Here is a 21,121-nt window from a genome sequence, read left to right as displayed (position 1 = left end):
GATAAGCCTGAATTTATAGGTTTTCTCGGATTAGAGATACTAAATGTAGCAATATGTTCGCATCTGCAGAAGTTAGGGTGCTAAAGCGTGGGTCTCAGGTTTCCACAGTTTAAATTCCTGAGGAGCGAGAATAACCCAGGTGAGCCAGAGCCCGACAGGAGGAAGAGCTGTGCACATGACCCACAGGGTCCAGGGAGGGCAGGGGCACGACTGCGAGGTCAGGACCCAGAGGAGGGAGTTTCTGCCTCTGAGATAAAGGTGTGAAGAGGCTGTGTGTGAGGAGGCTGTGTGTGAGGAGGCTGTGTGTGAGGAAGTGTGTGAGGAAGGCTGTGTGTGAGGAGGCTGTGTGTGAGGAGGATGTGTGTGAGGAGGCTGTGTGTGCGGAGGCTGTGTGAGGAGGCTGTGTGTGAGAAGGCTGTGTGTGAGGAGGCTGTGTGAGAGGAAGTGTGTGAGGAGGCTGTGTGAGAGGAAGTGTGTGAGGAGGCTGTGTGAGAGGAAGTGTGTGAGGAGGCTGTGTGAGAGGAAGTGTGTGAGGAGGCTGTGTGAGAGGAAGTGTGTGAGGAGGCTGTGTGAGAGGAAGTGTGTGAGGAGGCTGTGTGAGAGGAAGTGTGTGAGGAGGCTGTGTGAGAGGAAGTGTGTGAGGAGGCTGTGTGAGAGGAAGTGTGTGAGGAGGCTGTGTGAGAGGAAGTGTGTGAGGAGGCTGTGTGAGAGGAAGTGTGTGAGGAGGCTGTGTGAGAGGAAGTGTGTGAGGAGGCTGTGTGAGAGGAAGTGTGTGAGGAGGCTGTGTGAGAGGAAGTGTGTGAGGAGGCTGTGTGAGAGGAAGTGTGTGAGGAGGCTGTGTGAGAGGAAGTGTGTGAGGAGGCTGTGTGAGAGGAAGTGTGTGAGGAGGCTGTGTGAGAGGAAGTGTGTGAGGAGGCTGTGTGAGAGGAAGTGTGTGAGGAGGCTGTGTGAGAGGAAGTGTGTGAGGAGGCTGTGTGAGAGGAAGTGTGTGAGGAGGCTGTGTGAGAGGAAGTGTGTGAGGAGGCTGTGTGAGAGGAAGTGTGTGAGGAGGCTGTGTGAGAGGAAGTGTGTGAGGAGGCTGTGTGAGAGGAAGTGTGTGAGGAGGCTGTGTGAGAGGAAGTGTGTGAGGAGGCTGTGTGAGAGGAAGTGTGTGAGGAGGCTGTGTGAGAGGAAGTGTGTGAGGAGGCTGTGTGAGAGGAAGTGTGTGAGGAGGCTGTGTGAGAGGAAGTGTGTGAGGAGGCTGTGTGAGAGGAAGTGTGTGAGGAGGCTGTGTGAGAGGAAGTGTGTGAGGAGGCTGTGTGAGAGGAAGTGTGTGAGGAGGCTGTGTGAGAGGAAGTGTGTGAGGAGGCTGTGTGAGAGGAAGTGTGTGAGGAGGCTGTGTGAGAGGAAGTGTGTGAGGAGGCTGTGTGAGAGGAAGTGTGTGAGGAGGCTGTGTGAGAGGAAGTGTGTGAGGAGGCTGTGTGAGAGGAAGTGTGTGAGGAGGCTGTGTGAGAGGAAGTGTGTGAGGAGGCTGTGTGAGAGGAAGTGTGTGAGGAGGCTGTGTGAGAGGAAGTGTGTGAGGAGGCTGTGTGAGAGGAAGTGTGTGAGGAGGCTGTGTGAGAGGAAGTGTGTGAGGAGGCTGTGTGAGAGGAAGTGTGTGAGGAGGCTGTGTGAGAGGAAGTGTGTGAGGAGGCTGTGTGAGAGGAAGTGTGTGAGGAGGCTGTGTGAGAGGAAGTGTGTGAGGAGGCTGTGTGAGAGGAAGTGTGTGAGGAGGCTGTGTGAGAGGAAGTGTGTGAGGAGGCTGTGTGAGAGGAAGTGTGTGAGGAGGCTGTGTGAGAGGAAGTGTGTGAGGAGGCTGTGTGAGAGGAAGTGTGTGAGGAGGCTGTGTGAGAGGAAGTGTGTGAGGAGGCTGTGTGAGAGGAAGTGTGTGAGGAGGCTGTGTGAGAGGAAGTGTGTGAGGAGGCTGTGTGAGAGGAAGTGTGTGAGGAGGCTGTGTGAGAGGAAGTGTGTGAGGAGGCTGTGTGAGAGGAAGTGTGTGAGGAGGCTGTGTGAGAGGAAGTGTGTGAGGAGGCTGTGTGAGAGGAAGTGTGTGAGGAGGCTGTGTGAGAGGAAGTGTGTGAGGAGGCTGTGTGAGAGGAAGTGTGTGAGGAGGCTGTGTGAGAGGAAGTGTGTGAGGAGGCTGTGTGAGAGGAAGTGTGTGAGGAGGCTGTGTGAGAGGAAGTGTGTGAGGAGGCTGTGTGAGAGGAAGTGTGTGAGGAGGCTGTGTGAGAGGAAGTGTGTGAGGAGGCTGTGTGAGAGGAAGTGTGTGAGGAGGCTGTGTGAGAGGAAGTGTGTGAGGAGGCTGTGTGAGAGGAAGTGTGTGAGGAGGCTGTGTGAGAGGAAGTGTGTGAGGAGGCTGTGTGAGAGGAAGTGTGTGAGGAGGCTGTGTGAGAGGAAGTGTGTGAGGAGGCTGTGTGAGAGGAAGTGTGTGAGGAGGCTGTGTGAGAGGAAGTGTGTGAGGAGGCTGTGTGAGAGGAAGTGTGTGAGGAGGCTGTGTGAGAGGAAGTGTGTGAGGAGGCTGTGTGAGAGGAAGTGTGTGAGGAGGCTGTGTGAGAGGAAGTGTGTGAGGAGGCTGTGTGAGAGGAAGTGTGTGAGGAGGCTGTGTGAGAGGAAGTGTGTGAGGAGGCTGTGTGAGAGGAAGTGTGTGAGGAGGCTGTGTGAGAGGAAGTGTGTGAGGAGGCTGTGTGAGAGGAAGTGTGTGAGGAGGCTGTGTGAGAGGAAGTGTGTGAGGAGGCTGTGTGAGAGGAAGTGTGTGAGGAGGCTGTGTGAGAGGAAGTGTGTGAGGAGGCTGTGTGAGAGGAAGTGTGTGAGGAGGCTGTGTGAGAGGAAGTGTGTGAGGAGGCTGTGTGAGAGGAAGTGTGTGAGGAGGCTGTGTGAGAGGAAGTGTGTGAGGAGGCTGTGTGAGAGGAAGTGTGTGAGGAGGCTGTGTGAGAGGAAGTGTGTGAGGAGGCTGTGTGAGAGGAAGTGTGTGAGGAGGCTGTGTGAGAGGAAGTGTGTGAGGAGGCTGTGTGAGAGGAAGTGTGTGAGGAGGCTGTGTGAGAGGAAGTGTGTGAGGAGGCTGTGTGAGAGGAAGTGTGTGAGGAGGCTGTGTGAGAGGAAGTGTGTGAGGAGGCTGTGTGAGAGGAAGTGTGTGAGGAGGCTGTGTGAGAGGAAGTGTGTGAGGAGGCTGTGTGAGAGGAAGTGTGTGAGGAGGCTGTGTGAGAGGAAGTGTGTGAGGAGGCTGTGTGAGAGGAAGTGTGTGAGGAGGCTGTGTGAGAGGAAGTGTGTGAGGAGGCTGTGTGAGAGGAAGTGTGTGAGGAGGCTGTGTGAGAGGAAGTGTGTGAGGAGGCTGTGTGAGAGGAAGTGTGTGAGGAGGCTGTGTGAGAGGAAGTGTGTGAGGAGGCTGTGTGAGAGGAAGTGTGTGAGGAGGCTGTGTGAGAGGAAGTGTGTGAGGAGGCTGTGTGAGAGGAAGTGTGTGAGGAGGCTGTGTGAGAGGAAGTGTGTGAGGAGGCTGTGTGAGAGGAAGTGTGTGAGGAGGCTGTGTGAGAGGAAGTGTGTGAGGAGGCTGTGTGAGAGGAAGTGTGTGAGGAGGCTGTGTGAGAGGAAGTGTGTGAGGAGGCTGTGTGAGAGGAAGTGTGTGAGGAGGCTGTGTGAGAGGAAGTGTGTGAGGAGGCTGTGTGAGAGGAAGTGTGTGAGGAGGCTGTGTGAGAGGAAGTGTGTGAGGAGGCTGTGTGAGAGGAAGTGTGTGAGGAGGCTGTGTGAGAGGAAGTGTGTGAGGAGGCTGTGTGAGAGGAAGTGTGTGAGGAGGCTGTGTGAGAGGAAGTGTGTGAGGAGGCTGTGTGAGAGGAAGTGTGTGAGGAGGCTGTGTGAGAGGAAGTGTGTGAGGAGGCTGTGTGAGAGGAAGTGTGTGAGGAGGCTGTGTGAGAGGAAGTGTGTGAGGAGGCTGTGTGAGAGGAAGTGTGTGAGGAGGCTGTGTGAGAGGAAGTGTGTGAGGAGGCTGTGTGAGAGGAAGTGTGTGAGGAGGCTGTGTGAGAGGAAGTGTGTGAGGAGGCTGTGTGAGAGGAAGTGTGTGAGGAGGCTGTGTGAGAGGAAGTGTGTGAGGAGGCTGTGTGAGAGGAAGTGTGTGAGGAGGCTGTGTGAGAGGAAGTGTGTGAGGAGGCTGTGTGAGAGGAAGTGTGTGAGGAGGCTGTGTGAGAGGAAGTGTGTGAGGAGGCTGTGTGAGAGGAAGTGTGTGAGGAGGCTGTGTGAGAGGAAGTGTGTGAGGAGGCTGTGTGAGAGGAAGTGTGTGAGGAGGCTGTGTGAGAGGAAGTGTGTGAGGAGGCTGTGTGAGAGGAAGTGTGTGAGGAGGCTGTGTGAGAGGAAGTGTGTGAGGAGGCTGTGTGAGAGGAAGTGTGTGAGGAGGCTGTGTGAGAGGAAGTGTGTGAGGAGGCTGTGTGAGAGGAAGTGTGTGAGGAGGCTGTGTGAGAGGAAGTGTGTGAGGAGGCTGTGTGAGAGGAAGTGTGTGAGGAGGCTGTGTGAGAGGAAGTGTGTGAGGAGGCTGTGTGAGAGGAAGTGTGTGAGGAGGCTGTGTGAGAGGAAGTGTGTGAGGAGGCTGTGTGAGAGGAAGTGTGTGAGGAGGCTGTGTGAGAGGAAGTGTGTGAGGAGGCTGTGTGTGCGGAGGCTGTGTGAGGAGGCTGTGTGTGAGGAGGCTGTGTGTGAGGAGGCTGTGTGTGAGGAGGCTGTGTGTGAGGAAGTGTGTTAGGCAGCCTGTGTGTTTCACGTACAGGAAGTTCAACTACTCACCACGAGCTGTACAGCCTTCCAGAGGGCTGGGGGATGAGGGCAGCACGCCGGGTCTGTGAGCCCCCGTCTGTGGGTTCACCAGGTGTGTGAACCTCCTGGGCAGCCCTGAAGGATGCAGAGCTTGAGTCTGTAGGTCTAACTAGGTCTTTGGTGATGCCCATGTTCCTGGTACACAGAGATGCTGTAACACCAGCAGGTGGGTATGGAAGGGTCCCAGAAAGTCACAGCACATCTGCTGACATCTTTGTCCCCTGTTTCATTCACAGCTCACATCTCTCTGGACCCCCACACTTCCCACCCGAAGCTTCTCCTGTCCGAAGACCACCAGAGGGCTCGGTTCTCCCACAAATGGCAGAATTCACCAGACACCCCGCAGCGTTTTGACCGGGCCACCTGTGTCCTGGCCCGAAGTGGCTTTACAGGGGGGAGACACACGTGGGTGGTGAACGTCGACTTGGCCCACGGGGGCAGCTGCACCGTGGGTGTGTTGCGGGAGGATGTGCGCAGGAAGGGGGAGCTGCGGATGAGGCCCGAGGAGGGAGTGTGGGCGCTGAGGCTGGCTTGGGGCTTTGTCTCAGCCCTGGGGTCCTTCCCCACACGGCTGGCCCTGGAGGAGCAACCCCGGAAGGTGCGGGTGTCTCTGGACTATGAGGTTGGCTGGGTGACCTTTGCCAACGCAGTCACCCAGGAGCACATCTACACCTTCACCGCCTCCTTCACTCAGGAGGTCTTTCCCTTGTTTGGACTCTGGGGCCGAGGGTCCAGTTTCTCCCTAAGCTACTGAGAGGGCCCGGTTTCCCTCCTCTGGGCCCAAGGCTGGAATCAAGCGCTCTGGACTTGACCCCTGGCGGGGTCGCCAGGCATGGAGACGTCTTTGTTAGGCAATGGGATGGCATTAGCCAGCGAGGGACGCGGTGGCAGGAGCTTCAGTCTATTCCTAAGTGTCCAGTGGATGCTCAGGTGTTCCGGGGCCCTGGCTGCTGCTGACGCTCCTTACCGCAGGCCCTACCGGGCACAGATATCGACGAGCAAAGATGCTGGATTTGGAGCCTGAAGACCTGGGTTCCAACGAAGCCTTGAATTAGCCATTTACACGACTTCAGACAAGACACCTTACCTCTCCATTCTGTTTTCTTCCAAAAACATTAGTGTTAATTTATTCACCTCTTTAAGAAACATGTTGGGGAGTGGGTATGATCACAGTCCATTGTATGCATGAATGAAATTCTCAAAGAATAAAGAGAAATATTTTTTTTAAAGAAACAGTTGTAGTGTTGCCACAATATGAACAGAGCATGTGGTGGCCACTGGTGATTGGAAAGGAAAAGCAAAGTAAAACATTGCCCTATGGCTATGCAGCCTTGGCTGGACTGGAACTCACTATGCAGACCAGCTTGGCCTTGAACTCACAGGGATCCTCCTGCCTCTGCCTCCTGAGTGCCGGGATCAAAGGTGTATGCCTTTTTCTTTTGGGGAGTATGTGTATATGTGTGTCATGTGCATATGTGTGTTTTCATGTGTGTGTGTGCATGTGAAGGCTGGAGGTTGATGTCACCTGCCTTTCTCTACTTTATTTATTGAGGCAGAGTCTCTCACCGAACCTAGAGCATTACAGCTCTAGCTAGCTAGCTGGTTGTCTGGATTCCCGCTCCTCATCCCCAGTGCTGGAATTACAGGTGGATAGCACACCTACCCAGCTTTTAGATGGATTGTAGAGGTCTGAACTCGGGACCTCATACTCCCACGGCAAGGGCTTCACCACTGAGCTGTCGCCGCAACCTGTTTAACTGAAGAGAGCAGCCAGGTGTGGTAGTGTATACCTGTAATCCCAGACCTCAGTAGGTAGAGGCAGGAGGATCAGAGACTGTGGGCTGTGGGTGCTACTGACAGTTTACAGGCAATATGGGGATGGTGCAAATAACCCTGGGGATGATGGAGATCCGACATGTCTGACCATCACAGTTGGGGGCCATAAGCGCTTGCCTGGTTCAGGAAGGAGACTGTGTCCAGGTGTCAGAGGTTAAGGTATCAGATGATTGCTGTGGGGACGAGGACACACGGTGACTAACTGAAGGTTGGACTGGTTGGAAGAAGATGAGAGAGGAGTCCTTCTAATTTCTTTGGTGCACTCCTACAAACAAAGGATCCTTTACAAATTCACTACGCACTCGCTGGCCATGTAATATGGAAATACAAAGTGGGTCTCCTTGACCTTGATGAAGCCCATATGCACATCCATGTCATGTGGGTCTGCATGTGTTAGCATGCATGGAAGGGAGGATGGGGGGCTCGTACCTGTTCAGTAAGTCGCTGGCATCCTGGGAGAGAAAGAGTAACAATCACAGTTGGTTCTCAGGTTCCTGCCATCAAATCCCCATTATAGCACACACTTGAAGGTGTGTCATCATGGGAGGTGGAGGGCATCATGATGTGGCCTTGGACAAGTTACCCCCAACCCACCCAATACATACATGTTAACACATATCCCAGGAGCGCCTCCCTTACACTTCCCAGAGTGGGGCTGCATACTATTCAGGGAGGACCATTCTTTTAGGGCTGCCTCAGGAACGCACCTTCAGAGTCCCGGCATCCAGCTCCTTGGCTCTCCTCTCCACATCAGCAACCAGCACACTGAACTGCGTGGCTGCCTCAGTCAGGTCAAGGATCTTGGCCACCTCTGCTGGCAGGTCCTCCTGCTGGTCCAGCTGCTGCTGAGGGTGGTCCTGCAGCTGTCCTTTGGTCTGGTCCTGGCTCTTCAGCTCAGCCTTCAGCCTGTGGCTCCTCCAGTCCACCTGAAACCATGGAAAAGAGGTTCCTGAGACTGTGTCACAGGGCTCCTTCCTGGCTCTCTGTGCAGTGACCAGCTGGGTGGGAATGTGGACCCTCCTCTTTTCTTCCCTCACAGCCTGGCCTTACCAGCCACCACATGGCAGCTGGGCTCTTCACACAGGCAGGATACCTCCCTTCTACCTCACAGTCCCATGCATATCTACAGATGTTGGGTCTTGTCCATTCTCTCTCTCTCTCTCTCTCTCTCTCTCTCTCTCACACACACACACACACACACTATATTCTCTCACTGTCTACTTTTAACTTCTTGGGTGAGGCGAGGGCTCACTCAAGTGAGGAAGAGGGATAGAAAGGTGACTGTCAGGGACAGGATGGAGCCTTGTGATTTGTGTAGTAATTTTCAGCTATCTGCTTTGATTCTCACCAAGCACCAGGGAGAATAGGAATGATTTTCATGAAGACAGAATACCCACCTTGAGTCATTCTGTTCACAAACCCCAATGCTAAGCCCAACACTCAGGTTTTCGTGGGTATAGCCATCACTCCCTGAGAGGTTGATGCAAGGACAAACAACTCTAAAGGAGGAAAAGAGGTCCTTCAGGATACCACATCCTCCCTGCGATTCAGATGCCCACCTGCAGAGCCTGCAGCCTCTCCTCTTTCTGAGCCTTGAGTCTCTGGAGGTCCCCAAGGTCCTTTCTGAGCTTCCTGCTTCTGCGGTTAAGTCGTTCCTAAAGAGACAGACACAGATGCTTGTCAGACTGGGGGCGAGGTGGTGCCTACTGGGGGACCCTCCACAGAACATGATGGGGTCTTGGTCTCAGTGTGAAGCTAATATAAAATCTTGTCTAAAAGTAGACACCTGGGGCTGGGGCTGGAGAGATGGCTCAGTGGTTAAGAGCACTGGCTGCTCTTGCAGAGGACCCAGGTTTGATTCCCAGCACCCACATAGTGGGTAATAACCATCTGTAACTCCAGTTCCAGGGGATTTGACGTCATCTTCTGACCTCTGTAGGCATTGCATGACATGGTACACTTACACACATGCAGGCAATACACTCATGCACATAAAATAAATAAATAAAAACAAAAAATAAAAAGTAGACACTTAAGCTTGGTGTGGCAATGCATGTCTTTAATCTCAGCATTTAGGAGGCAGAGGAAGGTGGACCTCTGTGAGTTTAAGGCCAGCCTGGTCTACATAGTGAGTTGTAGTCCAGCCAGGCTACATAGTGAGACCCAGTCTCAAAACACACACACACACACACACACACACACACACACAAAACAACAAAAAACCCCACAAAAATTAACTAACAAAATAAATAAATAAAATTTGAAATTATAAAGATGAAAAATAAATAAAATATGGAATTAATAGAAAATAATGTCTGAGTAGGGGCTGGAAAATCATGTCTTAACTACCTTAAAACCACAATCCACAATGGAAATGGGTAAATCCATTTGGATTTAATTGCATTAAAATTATTTCTGTTGAGAAACAGCACCATGGACAAAATTAATAGAGAAGCGACAGATCAGGAGATGACTGTTCTGTCCAAACCAGCAAGAGGCTTGTGTCTACAAAAGATAAAAGACAGCCTGCAGGTCAACAGACACAGGAGCTCCACAGAACAATTTGCAAGGAATCTGAACAATTAATTTACAGAAGAGAGAGCAGAGGAGACTACTAAGGTCCATGTGAATAAAATGCCCAAACTGACCAGAGATTATGTGGTAATAAACACAGCAATTTGGTGTTGCTGGGTACCCATCAGATTAACAAAACCCGGACAGCTGGATAATAACCATGGGCACAGGTGTATCGCTTGCTTGCACAGCCACTCAGATGAGGGTTCAGGTCAACAAGGGCCTGTGTGACCCATGGTCCTGTTCCTGGGTAAGCATCATGGGAATTCCCACCTTGGGCTGTAGGACCTTGAGCACAGCACAGCAATGTCTGTGGTGGTAGAGCTGGAGTGACGTGAGGTCCACTCCCAGGGAAAGGCCGGGTGGTGGTGCACACCTTTGATTCTAGCACAGAGCCAAGTGTATCTCTGTGAATTCAAGGCCAGCCTGATTTATATGGGGATTTCTAGGGCAACCAAGGCTACACAGTGAGACCCTGTCTAAACAAATACATAAATAAAATTTAAAAATTCATTTACTTTTTTATATGCATGTGTCTTGCCTGCATGCATGTAAGTGCACCTTATGAATGCATGCAATGCCTGTGGAGGTCAGAAGAGGGCGTTGGATCCCCTGGAACTGGAGTTACAGACGGTTGCTAGCCACCATGTAGGTGCTGGGAACCGAACCCAGGTCGCCTGCAAGAGCAGCCAGCGTTTTTTCTTTCTTTTGGTCTTTTTGAGACAGGGTCTCCCTGTAGCCCCAACTGGCCCGGCACTCCCTATGTAGAATATATTTTTAAATAATAGTACTGATTTTTAAATTTAAAATATTTAAATTGCAACAAAAAGAAAGGACACAACAGAATCAGGAAGCTGCAGGTTAAACAATGACTAACAGTGTGTTACCTGACAGAGACGGTGACCACTAGGAGCAGAGCTGAACAGCCCCACACATTCAACCAGCAAACGCAGGATGTGCGGGGCACCGGCCCTGGCCACTGGGGAAGGAAACAGTGTACAAATGGAACTGTGGGAATCCAGACATCTCACTCTCCTGGGATACAGTTAGAGATCACACAGTCCTTTAAAAGGACACAGTTTAAATGTTCACTCTACAGAACACATTTCAAAATGCTGTTATCTTGCACACAGGGTCCACCACCACCCTACAGATACTGCCAATGCTTTCCCCTGTTCCTCTGTTACTTTTCCGCTGTCCTGTGTGAACGCAGCACCGCCCTCAGGCCCTCCTGACGTATCTTAGATCATTTATTTCAGAGCAGAGAGAGGTGCTCACCGCTGCCTGCCGACCCAGCTTCGCCAGGTTTCCTGGGAGCTTCACAGCAGGAACTGTACCACATGTCCTAACTTTTCACATTTTGCACCCCTGTCTGCTCCATCCACGGCTCTTCCTTCCCCAGGTGTCACTGAGGACATGAAAACCTCTGAGGACATGCAAACCTCTACACAGGCAGCTTCTGTTCCCCTGAGGCATGCAGGCAGGAGGCCGCCGCCTTCCAGCCCTGCCCGCCTGCATTCCTCCGTGGATGCCTGTGGGTCCACTGTTACTGCTTCAGTACTCTTGGCACTGGGACAGCACCGTCTGTATCTCCCCTGTGGGTGCTTTACCGTGTAGGGCGATGATGGCTTCCCCAGGATGTGCCCAGGACCTCTCCAGAGGACATGCAAACCTCTACACAGGCAGCTTCTGTTCCCCTGAGGCATGCAAGCAGGAGGCCTCCGCCTTCCAGCCCTGCCCGCCTGCATTCCTCTGTGGATGCCTGTGGGTCCACTGTTACTGCTTCAGTAATCTTGGCACTGGGACAGCACCGTCCGTATCTCCCCTGTGGGTGCTCTGCCGTGTAGGGCGATGATGGCTTCCCCAGGATGTGCCCAGGACCTCTCCTGACTCTCCTGAGGCTAGTGCTCTCTTCTCTTGGATCTGAATCCCATCTACTGGATCTAGGATCCCATCTACTGGATCTAGGATCTACCTAAGACATTCTGTGAAGATCAGAGTTGATAGCCAACTGCACAAGTAAGATCTGCTCTTGATGTATCTGGTCTTGGACTTCACCGGCCCAAGGGAAATTGGTGATTCACTCAAACCTGTTCTCCCTAGTCCTTATCATTCACAGCAGCAAACTCACGAGGCACCCTCAATTTCCTCATTCCCACACCCCACTTCTAATCTGTCCATAGATGCCTTCATTTCAGACTCTACGTCATGAAACTAGAAAATGGATCATACGAGGGGAGGGAGAGATAAGGGAGAGAGGTGAAGAGGGGGTGACAGAATGCACAGGACAAAGAACAGAGGGGGGCCACTTGGGGGAGGAAGGGGACCAGCCAGAGGTGGGCAGAGGACATGTGGGATGACAGTGAACCAGAAAAAAGGACAGTAACACAAAGGTGTGAAAATACCACAACGAAGCTTATTACTTTATGGTGTTTGTTTTGTTTTATGTATTCTTTATTTTATGTACTTTTTATGTGTATGAGTGTATTGCCTGCATGTATGTAAGTGCACCTGTGTCATCCAGCGGTTTTTGAGGTCAGAGGAGGGTGTTGGAGCCCCTGGAACTGGAGTTAAGGACGGTTGTTAGCCGCCATGTGGATGCTAGGCATCGAACCTGGGTCCTCTGCAAGGGCAATCAGTGCTCTTAACTGCTGAGCACCTCTCTGGGCCCCTGTTCCCTGTTGTTTTTTGAGATAGGGTCTCACTATATAGCTCTGGGTGACCTGGGACTCCCTATGTAGACCAGGCTGGCTTCAAACTCACAGAGCTCTGTCTCTGCCTTTTAAGTGCTGGGATTAAAGGTGTAGGCTACCATGCCAGGCCCCAAACCTGTTTCTTAGTACCTAACCTAAAAAAGTAATAAAAGAGCCAGGTGTGGTGGTACATGCCTTTAATCCCAGCATTTGGGAGGCAGAGGCAGGTGAATCTCTGTGAGTTCTAGGCCACCTGGACTTACGGGGAGACCCTGTCTCAAAAAGATAAAAAACAGATAAAAGAATAAAATAATTAAAAAGAAACCTCTGATTATAATGTCCAAATGCGACAAGACTTCTCTGGACTAGGCCTCTCTATCTGCTCCGACCCCCAGTCTCGGTGCTAGTCCAGTCCTCCTCTGGCTCTCAGCTTCAGCGTCACCTCCCACAGGCCCTGGCCCATCACAGTAACACGAACACACATAACCTCCCTCTCAGACTCCTGTGGTTTTCTTCCTGGATGAAACTAGTGGTTCATCTGACTTCTCGTCTGCCTTCCATATTAACTGCAGCTGATTCTGTTACGTGCATGCAGGACACACTCATTGTGTTTCCCCTAAACGGACAAATGTTATGATTTATTTGTTCTATATTTCCTGTCGTTACTTAACCTTGGTCTTGAAGTCAATAACCATGAATCACCTCTGTACTTCCTCCAGCCCTCGACGTGACATCCTGCAGAAATCGCAGACAGTTGATCATTCAGGGGCAGACTGGACCTGTCCTCTCACACCTGACTCACCCCCTCGTCTGTTGACCGTACACCTGGTGGGTAGGGCACTCGGGCAGAACGCTGCTCTTCGAACCTGTGGAATTATTTCTCTACTTTCACTTTCAATCTAGGCGCCCGGCCAGGTGTGGAGTCACATGTCTTTATTTGCAGCACTCGGGAGGCAGAGGCAGGTGGATCTCTGTGAGACTGAGGCCAGCCTGGTCTACAGAGCAAGTTCCAGGCCAGCTGGGGCTACAGGGAAACTCTGTCTCAGAAAAAAAAAAGTCTAGACATCCTTGTTTCTCATTCTATACCGTAACAATGCTCTAAAGATGTTAAAAACTGACCCATAGGGCTGGGGAAGTGGTGCAGTGATAGAACACTTGCCTAGCATGTTCAAGGCCCTGGGTTCAAATGCCAACACCCAAGGAAAAGAAAAAAGAAAGAAAAACAATTCAGCCTTCATTATTGGACAGAAGGAAAAGTCTAGACATCCTTGTTTCTCATTCTATACCGTAACAATGCTCTAAAGATGTTAAAAACTGGCCCATAGGGCTGGGGAAGTGGTGCAGTGATAGAACACTTGCCTAGCATGTTCAAGGCCCTGGGTTCAAATGCCAACACCCAAGGAAAAGAAAAAAGAAAGAAAAACAATTCAGCCTTCATTATTGGACAGAAAGACACCATGGTGTGTGTGTGTGTGTGTGTGTGTGTGTGTACATATGGTACCTGACACATCAGCATGTGCAGGGCAGTGGGAGGAGGGGTCAGCTTTGATGTCCACCACAGCATCTGCAGCTTTATGTACTTAAAGTTTGAATCTGCTGAGCAATAATCTTTCTTATTCAAAGATTATGCAGTTCTAGTTGGGCTAATCCCAGCACTGGAGAGGCAGAGATCTCTGTGAGATCCAAGCCAGCCTGGTCTACACAGCAAGTTCAAGACAGCTGGGACTACAGGGAGACCCTGTCTCAAAAAACAAAACAAACAAAACAAAACGAAAAGAAAACAACAACAAAATCCAAAGCAAGCAAACAAAAAACAGAAAGAAAGAAAAAGACAGAAAGAAAAGGCTAAGGTTGGAGAGGTGAGCCTGGCAAAAAGTTCTGAGGCAGCAGAAAACCGTGAGAAAAGCAAAGGTACGTATGATTACATCTGCAGTCCCAACACTCGAGAGGCTAAGGCAGGAGGATTGCCACGAGTTCCAGAGCAACCTAGGCTAGAGTGAGGCCCTCTTGCGGAGGACCTAGTTTCAATTCCCAGTACCCACAGTTCCAGGGGATCAGATGCCCTCTTCTGGCCTCCGTGGGCATTGCATGTCATGGGTGCATTTATATACATACAGGGAAAACACTCATACACATAAAATAAAAATAAATAAATTTAAAAACAGAAAACAAAGACAAAACAAATAACAAAAGCCACTCATATTGGGGCTGGAGAGGTGGCCCAGTGGTTAAGGGCACTGGCTGCTCTTGCAGAGTACCCAGGTTCAGTTCCCAGCACCCACACTGGGCAGCTCACAATCATTCCAGGGGATTCTGTGACCTCTTCTGGCTTCCATGGCCACTGCATGTATCTGGTACACTTACATACTGTATTAGTTACTTTTCTGTTGCTGTGATAGAAACACCATGACCAAAGGAACTTATAAAAGGAACAGTTTCTTTGTGCTTATGGTTACAAAGGGGCAGGAGTCAGTCCATCATGGTGGGGAGGCGTGGTGGCAGAGGTGGCTGGAGGAGGAGCCGAAGTTAAGCTCTCACATCATCACACAGGCACAGGAAGCAAGAGAGCGACTGGAGCTCTGGCAAGGCTTAAGAGTGCTCTAAGCCCACCCTAGTGACGTGCTTCCTCCAGCATGGCTACATCTTCTAAGACCTCCCAAAACAGCGCCACCAGCTGGGGACAAAATGTCCAAACACTTGGAGCCTATGGGGGACATTCTCATTCAAACCACCACACATATACACAGGCAAAATACTCACACACATAAAATATAAATAAATAAATAATAAATAAATAACTCACCTGCATTGCAAATGTACAGTGTTTAAAATGGCTTTTAGTATGTCAGGTCTGGTGGCATAGGCCTGCAACCCCAGCTACTCCAGAGGCTGAGTGGGAGGATCAGAAGTTCAAGGCTTATCTCAGCTACAGAGCTAGTTCAAGGCTAACTGAGCAACTTAGCAAAATCTTGTCTCCAAATAAAAAAAGGAGGACTGGGTATTTAGCATAGCATACTTACCTTGCAAGCATGAAACCATAGGCTCAATCCTCAGTACTGGGGGCGGGGAGTAGCAGGGGAAGTGGGAGGAGGAGGAGGAGCAGGAGGAGGAGGGGGGGAGGAAGGGAGGAAAGAAGAGGAAAGAGAAGAGCAGGAGGAAGAGGAAGAAGAAAAGGAGCTTTGGTACACTGGTTGGATGTACAGAGTAACAGAACAGGACAGAATCTGTGTGGTGGGGCACTTTGCTGGATTCCTATCATCATATATTTTCATCAAAATACTTTGGATATTTTAACTTCTCCAAAATATATGTTAAAGAATATTCACCAAGCCGGGCGCAGTGGCACATGCCTTTAACCCCAGCACTTGGGAGGCTGAGGCAGGCAGATCTCTGTGAGGTTGAGGCTAGCCTGGTCTACATAGTGAGTTCCAGGCCAGGTGGGACTATAGGGAGACCTTATCTCAAAAATAAATTTAAAAAACCCAAAAATATATTCATCTTAACATTCTGTGTAACTGCAAAACAATAATTTGTAAATAATCCAGTTTCCTAACTTGTAGCCCGTTCATAGAACTGAATTCAGTACACTTGTTGAAAGGTGTACAGAAGATCCAGGTATACTGATGGAACAAGCTGTCCAAAACATATCTTTATTAAATTTATTTTATTTATTTTCTGAGACCGGGTCTCACTATTAGCTCTGGCTGGTCTGAACTCCCTGTGTAGACCAGGCCGGCCTCAACCTTATAGAGATCCACCAGCCTTTGCCTCTAGAGTGCTGGGATTAAAGGCATGTGCCATCATACCCAGCCAAAGCATATTTTTAGATAATAAAAACAAGATATAGAAAAAAATAGAGGCGACCAGCAGGATGGCTAAACCCATGGAAGTGGCTGCCACCAAGCCCAGCACCCAAGTTTGATCCTTGGACCCACGTGGTGGAAGGAGAGAACCACTTTCGCAAAGCTGCTCCGACTGTCACACGTACAATGGTGCTTGTGCCCACAGCATTCACACAGCATAAATAAATAAATATCGACTCCTCTGTGTATTTTTGTTGTTGTTGTTTTATTATTATTTTTTTCCAGTACTGGGGAATTGAACTCCATTCATGCAAGGCAGACATTCTCCTGCTGATCTACAGCCTAGCTCTGTCACACGTACAATGGTGCTTGTGCCCACAGCATTCACACAGCATAAATAAATAAATATCAACTCCTCTGTGTATTTTTGTTGTTGTTGTTTTATTATTATTATTTTTCCAGTACTGGGGAATTGAACTCCATTCATGCAAGGCAGACATTCTGCTGCTGATCTACAGCCTAGCTCTGTGTGTGTGTGTGTGTGCATGTGCCTGTGTTCATGTGTTTTTTTTTTTTTTTTTTGGTCTTTTTGAGACAGGGTTTCCCTGTAGCCCCAGCTGTCCTGGAACTCACTAGGTAGATCAGGCGGGGCTTGAACTCACAAAGATCCTCCTGCCTCTGCTTCCCAAGTGCTGGGACTAAAGGCATGCGCCACCACACCGGCTAATGTGCTTTAAAGGGTAGTCACACAATTTTCTGGAAGAATATACAAAAATTCTAATGCTGGTTTCTTTTGGAGATTGAGAATGGGAAAAGACAGGAAGGAAGATTTTATTATTTTTAGTTACATTTATTACCTTTAATTAATTAATTATTTAATGGGGGTACGTGTCACTGTTTCATGTGGAGGTCAGAGTACAACTTTTAGGATTTAGTTCTCTGCCTCTACCATGTGGGTCCCTGGGATTGAACTCAGGTTGTCAAACTTGGTGGCAAGTACCTTTACCCTCTGAGCCATCTCAATGACCCAGAAAAAAGATTTTAAAAAATTATTTATTATTTTTATTTTATGTGTATGCGTGTATCGCCTGCATGTTAAGTAAGTGCGCCCGTGTTGTGCAATGCCCATGGAGGACAGAAGAGGCTGTCAGATCCCCCGGGACTGGAGTTATGACAGTTGTTAGCTGCCATGTGGGTGCTGGGATTCGAACCCGGGTCTTCTGCAAGAACAATCAGTGTTCTTAACTGCTGAGTCATCTCTCCAGCCGCAGAAAAAAAGATTCTTAATTTTGAAAATTTACTTTTCAATGTTATCTGAATTACTACCAAGAGCATGAATCATTGATAAGAAAAAAATAAATACGAAACAATGACCATAATAAATAAAGGAAGGAAAGGGGGAAGGGAAGGGCGGGGAAACTGAGCACCGTGCACAAGTTTTCAAGTTTCATATCTCTGTGGGGATAACTGTGAGCATAGTCGAAACCTGATCTCATTTCTAGCCCAGCTTCTAGAACCATTCACCAGGGAGCAGAAGGTGTTTTCATGACCTCATCCTGCATCTTATGAGTGAACATCCTGGCTCATGGTTTTTGAAATTTTTCCCTCACAGTGGCCATACCACCTTCTAGACTGTGAGGCCTGGAAACCCAAACATTAGGAAGACACTAAGAAAAGACCAGGATGGGGCTGGAGCGCTGGCTCAGTGATTAAGAGCACTGGCTGCTCTTGCAGAGGACCCAGGTTCAGTTCCCAGCACCCACACAGTGGCTAACAACTGTCCATAGCTCCAGTTCCAGGAGATCTGACATCCTCTTCTGGCCTCCAAAGGTATTGCACAACATGGATACATTTAGGCAAAACACTCACACACAGAAAATAAAAGGAAGAAAAGACCAGGATCCCACCTAGGATGACGTAAAGGACTCGAAGGAGGTTGCCAGTCACTGAGCCTCCACTAGGTCCCCAGCGGAGGAAGGAGGGTAGCTCAGGAAGTCAGCAGCAGGGGCTGACAGGGTGGCACTACCTTACCTTGTAGTGGCTGATGGCATTTTCAATGGTGGGCTCAAGATGAGATTGGTGCTCAGGGGCTTTGAGGCAGTCCACACACAGAAGACACTTGCTAATCTCACAGAACGAGTGTACCCTCTTCTGGTGTCTGTAGCAGATGTAATCTTCTCCCAGGACTCCCTCAGAGCAGGGTTTCCTGCAGACGGGGCATCTGAGGATCCCGGACCCCGAGGCCTTCTCTACATGCTGGGTCAGGCACCCACGGCAAAAGTGGTGTCTGCAGTCGGTGCTCACCGGCTCCTTCAGGGGCTCCAGGCAGATGGGACAAATGTTCTCCCTGTTGTCCTTGTGTGGGGGGACCATGGCCTGTACCTCACCAGCCTCCTGTCTTGGTCTCCCAAAGGCCCCACAGCCCCAGGAGAGAGAGCTTGGTAGAAGCTGATCTGGAGCAGACTAGACAGGACTCAGGCCGCTGTTCACTCCACAGCCTGGGCCAGAGGAGTCGCAGTCCTGTGGGAATTTCAGAAACAGCTCAGTATTGCCCTGTACCCTCTATTTTTGGCTTTTTCTGAACTTAAAAATATTCTTTAATTTTTATTCATCAGAACGAAGCAGGTGATCCAAACCCCAATTCTGTTGAGTTTTTTTTTTTTTGTTTTTTTTTTTTCCTGCAGAATCTTTTTACAGTTTGCAGTAAAAGGCTTCAGTGTCAGGGTCATGTCCAGAAGAGAAACTAGCTGACAGGTTGAGTCTCTGTGCTGTTCCGCAGGACCCACCCTACTGTTTGACACTACCAACTATTTAAACTGGAACCTTGCCAGAGAGTCTTTTTCCTAACCAGCACCTTTTCCAAGATTGCATATACCACAGTGAAAGAGCAAGAGAGATAGCAGTCACGGCATAGAGACCAGCGTCCCCTCCTTTCAAACAACCCCCAAAGATGCTGGAAGGAAGGAAGCTCCCTTCCTACACATCACTTCCTTAAACTCTGTGACTCTCTGCTTGCCCACCCCCCCAATCTCTCTTACCAGCCTTCCTCAAATTTATCATTTTCAATGTCAGTTCCTTTTCTGGGGCTCCAGACCTGGGGAGACCAGCAGGTAGGTGATTCTCTTGAATCGTGTCAATTATATATGCTCGTGTGTCAATGAAACTAGAGGAAGGTGGCAAGACGCGCCCTGTCTTGGAAACACTGAATTACTGGGAAAATGAAAATCCCTTTGACTTGGAGGTGAGCTTACTGCAGGGTGTGACATGTTTGCTCATGGGAAAGAGCAAAGTCTTGGTGCCTTTAATGCAAATCTCATAGGACTTGAGAGTTGACTCATAGGATAGAACCCCAAGAACCCCAGCTCGTGAAACCCCAGGATCAGGGTATCACAGGACCATGACACTGGATGATGTTGGGCATCCACTATCCATACCACTGTCCTCCAGCTTCCCTCCAGTCAGGCTGGCCTCAGCATCATCGCTGGGGGTACCAGTAGGAAAGTTTCTTGTTGCTGTGACCAAAAACCTGATAAGAAGGAACGTAAGGGCTTAATTTGGGGCACGGTTTGAGGGTACAGTGCATCGTGGCTTCCCTTCTCCCTTAAGCCTCTTTGGAAATAATCCTCAGACACAGCCAAAGATGGTCCTCACTAACGCTCTGTGCAGGGCTCCTCCTCTTCCTTCTCCTCTTCTTCCTCCTTCTCTTCCTCCTCCTCCTTTTCCTCTCCTCCCTCTCTCCCTCCCTCCCTCCCTCCCTCCTCCTTCTTCTGCTCTTCCTCCTCCTCTTCCCTCTCCAGACTGCTGCCCATTCTGTATCAGGGAGGCAAGGCAATGCCTTTCTATTATTTCCTACCCTTTTTTTTTCACTCTTTTTGAGACAGGGTCTCCCCGTAGCCCTAGCTGGCCTGGAACTCACTATGTGGACCAGGCTGGCCTTGAACTCACAGATATACCCCTGCCTCTGCCTCCCAAGCGCTGGGACCAAAGGTGTGCCCCACCACACCCAGCTTCATTCCCCCCCTTTTAATCTAACCTAGTATTGGGTACCTTAAGTCCCACTTTCAAAAGTCTGAAGTCCTGGGAGAAAAATGTGAAAGTTGTCAGAATAAAACCTGAGTCACTTGTGCCAACCCTAACAATGGTCCCAACAGAAGAGCAATGAAGCAAGGTTTCTTCTTTGTTTTGTTTCCTTTTGTTTTTGTTTTTAGACCAAGTCTCACTATGTGGCTATCTCAGGCTGGCATGGAACTCACTGTGTAGACCAGGCTGGCCTTGAACTCATACAGACCTGCCTGCCTCTGCCTCCTGAATGTTGGGATTAAAGGTGTGCGCCACCACACCTGGCCCCCCGTTGGTTGATTTTTTGAGACAGGGTCTCATGTAGCCCAGGCTGGCCTTGAACTCTCTTTGTAGCCAAGGATGACTTTGAACTTCGGATCTTCCTGCCTCTACTTCCCAAGTATGGGATTGCAGGTGTGAACCATCATGTTGAGTTTTATGCAGTACTGGGGATAGAGCCTAGAGCTTCATATACAGGCAAGTGCTCTACCAGCTGACGTCCCCAGCCCTGTCACTCTGAGTTTTAAAACTGTATTGACAGTTTTAAACAAAGCCCAGTGGTGTTTTCTCAGCTCATGTGTAAACTGATGGCTGACAGCTTCCATTGTTAGTGGCTCCCCTTCCCTCCCTTGGCTGGTGGCTCCTTCTCATTCTTTGATAGTTCTCCTGTCAGGAGACAAGAAGCTCTGCAGAGACACTTGTGCCCTTCCTTTGGCTACCAGACTACTTAAGCAATGGACATCAAATAATTAAAAGTTTCCCCAGGAGCTTCATGCTGGGGGAGGGACAGGCCGAAGCCTAGTGCCAGGAGAGGAGACCTGCCTTGCAGGGGGGCCTCATACAGCTCTGCCAGCCTCTCCCACTATTAAATCAGCACGTGCTTTTTCCTTCATTTCATCCAGGCTATAAAATCTTGACAGTGCTTTAGAAGAGATGGAAGCCAGAGTCTTTCTCTCTCTGGTTTGGCCAAACAAAGCATCAGGGAGGCTTTACCAATTCCTTTACCAATTCCTGTATCCTGATTTCTTTTAAGACACAGGGAAACTATATGGCTGTGGGTTTATTGACCTGCGTGTCCAGAGTCACGGTCCCACCCAGTGGGCTGAGGTGAGCTGCCAAGGCAGGCCCAGGTTCAGAGCACAGCTCTCCTCCTGAAGTTGGCCCCACACAGGGCCTGGAACCTCCCGGAGCCCTGGTGCTGTTTGGACCTTTATTCCTGTCTTGATTCCATATGGAATTTACGTTCTGCGCATCCTTGGCCGTCACCTCTTCGTCCCACTCACTGTACTTTCCAAGTTAAACTGATTGAATTACCTGCCACTCTTCCCGAGCAGGCAGTGGAGTGGG

At 49.9% G+C, this 21,121-nt stretch overlaps 2 protein-coding genes across 2 annotated transcripts in view; one reads left to right on the top strand and one right to left on the bottom strand.

Annotated features, from left to right (window-relative positions):
- The window catches only part of Trim10 (tripartite motif containing 10), a 13,113-nt gene extending 7,550 nt beyond the window's left edge, over window positions 1-5,563 (top strand). The window contains exon 7 of the mRNA XM_008855987.1: window positions 5,046-5,563. Within this exon, the coding sequence (XP_008854209.1) occupies window positions 5,046-5,563 (518 nt within the window). The remainder of the gene's footprint in view (window positions 1-5,045) is intronic.
- Window positions 5,564-6,843: 1,280 nt separating this feature from the next.
- On the bottom strand, window positions 6,844-18,088 carry Trim40 (tripartite motif containing 40). Its single transcript, XM_008856062.1, has 5 exons — window positions 17,747-18,088; window positions 8,205-8,300; window positions 7,353-7,571; window positions 7,075-7,097; window positions 6,844-6,910 (listed from the first exon to the last, which is right to left on the bottom strand). The coding sequence occupies exons 1-5, from the start codon at window positions 18,086-18,088 to the stop codon at window positions 6,844-6,846; spliced, it is 747 nt and encodes a 248-aa protein (XP_008854284.1).
- Between the last annotated feature and the right edge of the window lie 3,033 nt (window positions 18,089-21,121).

Source organism: Nannospalax galili, unplaced genomic scaffold (genome assembly GCF_000622305.1).
Source record: "Nannospalax galili isolate Female #2095 unplaced genomic scaffold, S.galili_v1.0 scaffold3052, whole genome shotgun sequence".
In the NCBI taxonomy this organism is placed as follows: domain Eukaryota; kingdom Metazoa; phylum Chordata; class Mammalia; order Rodentia; family Spalacidae; genus Nannospalax; species Nannospalax galili.
Note: the sequence above shows the minus strand (reverse complement) of the source record. Positions and strands in the feature narration are given on the sequence as shown.

Bases quoted from the DNA above. Each gene is read 5' to 3' on its own strand.
- Trim40 (XM_008856062.1), bottom strand. From the start codon at position 18,088: ATGGTCCCCCCACACAAGGACAACAGGGAGAACATTTGTCCCATCTGC. The intron at 8,301-17,746 runs GTAAGGTAGTGC...CTGTCTCTTTAG, and splicing joins ATGCCATCAGCCACTACAAG to GAACGACTTAACCGCAGAAG. The intron at 6,911-7,074 runs GTACGAGCCCCC...CTTTGTTTGTAG, and splicing joins GCCAGCGACTTACTGAACAG to GAGTGCACCAAAGAAATTAG.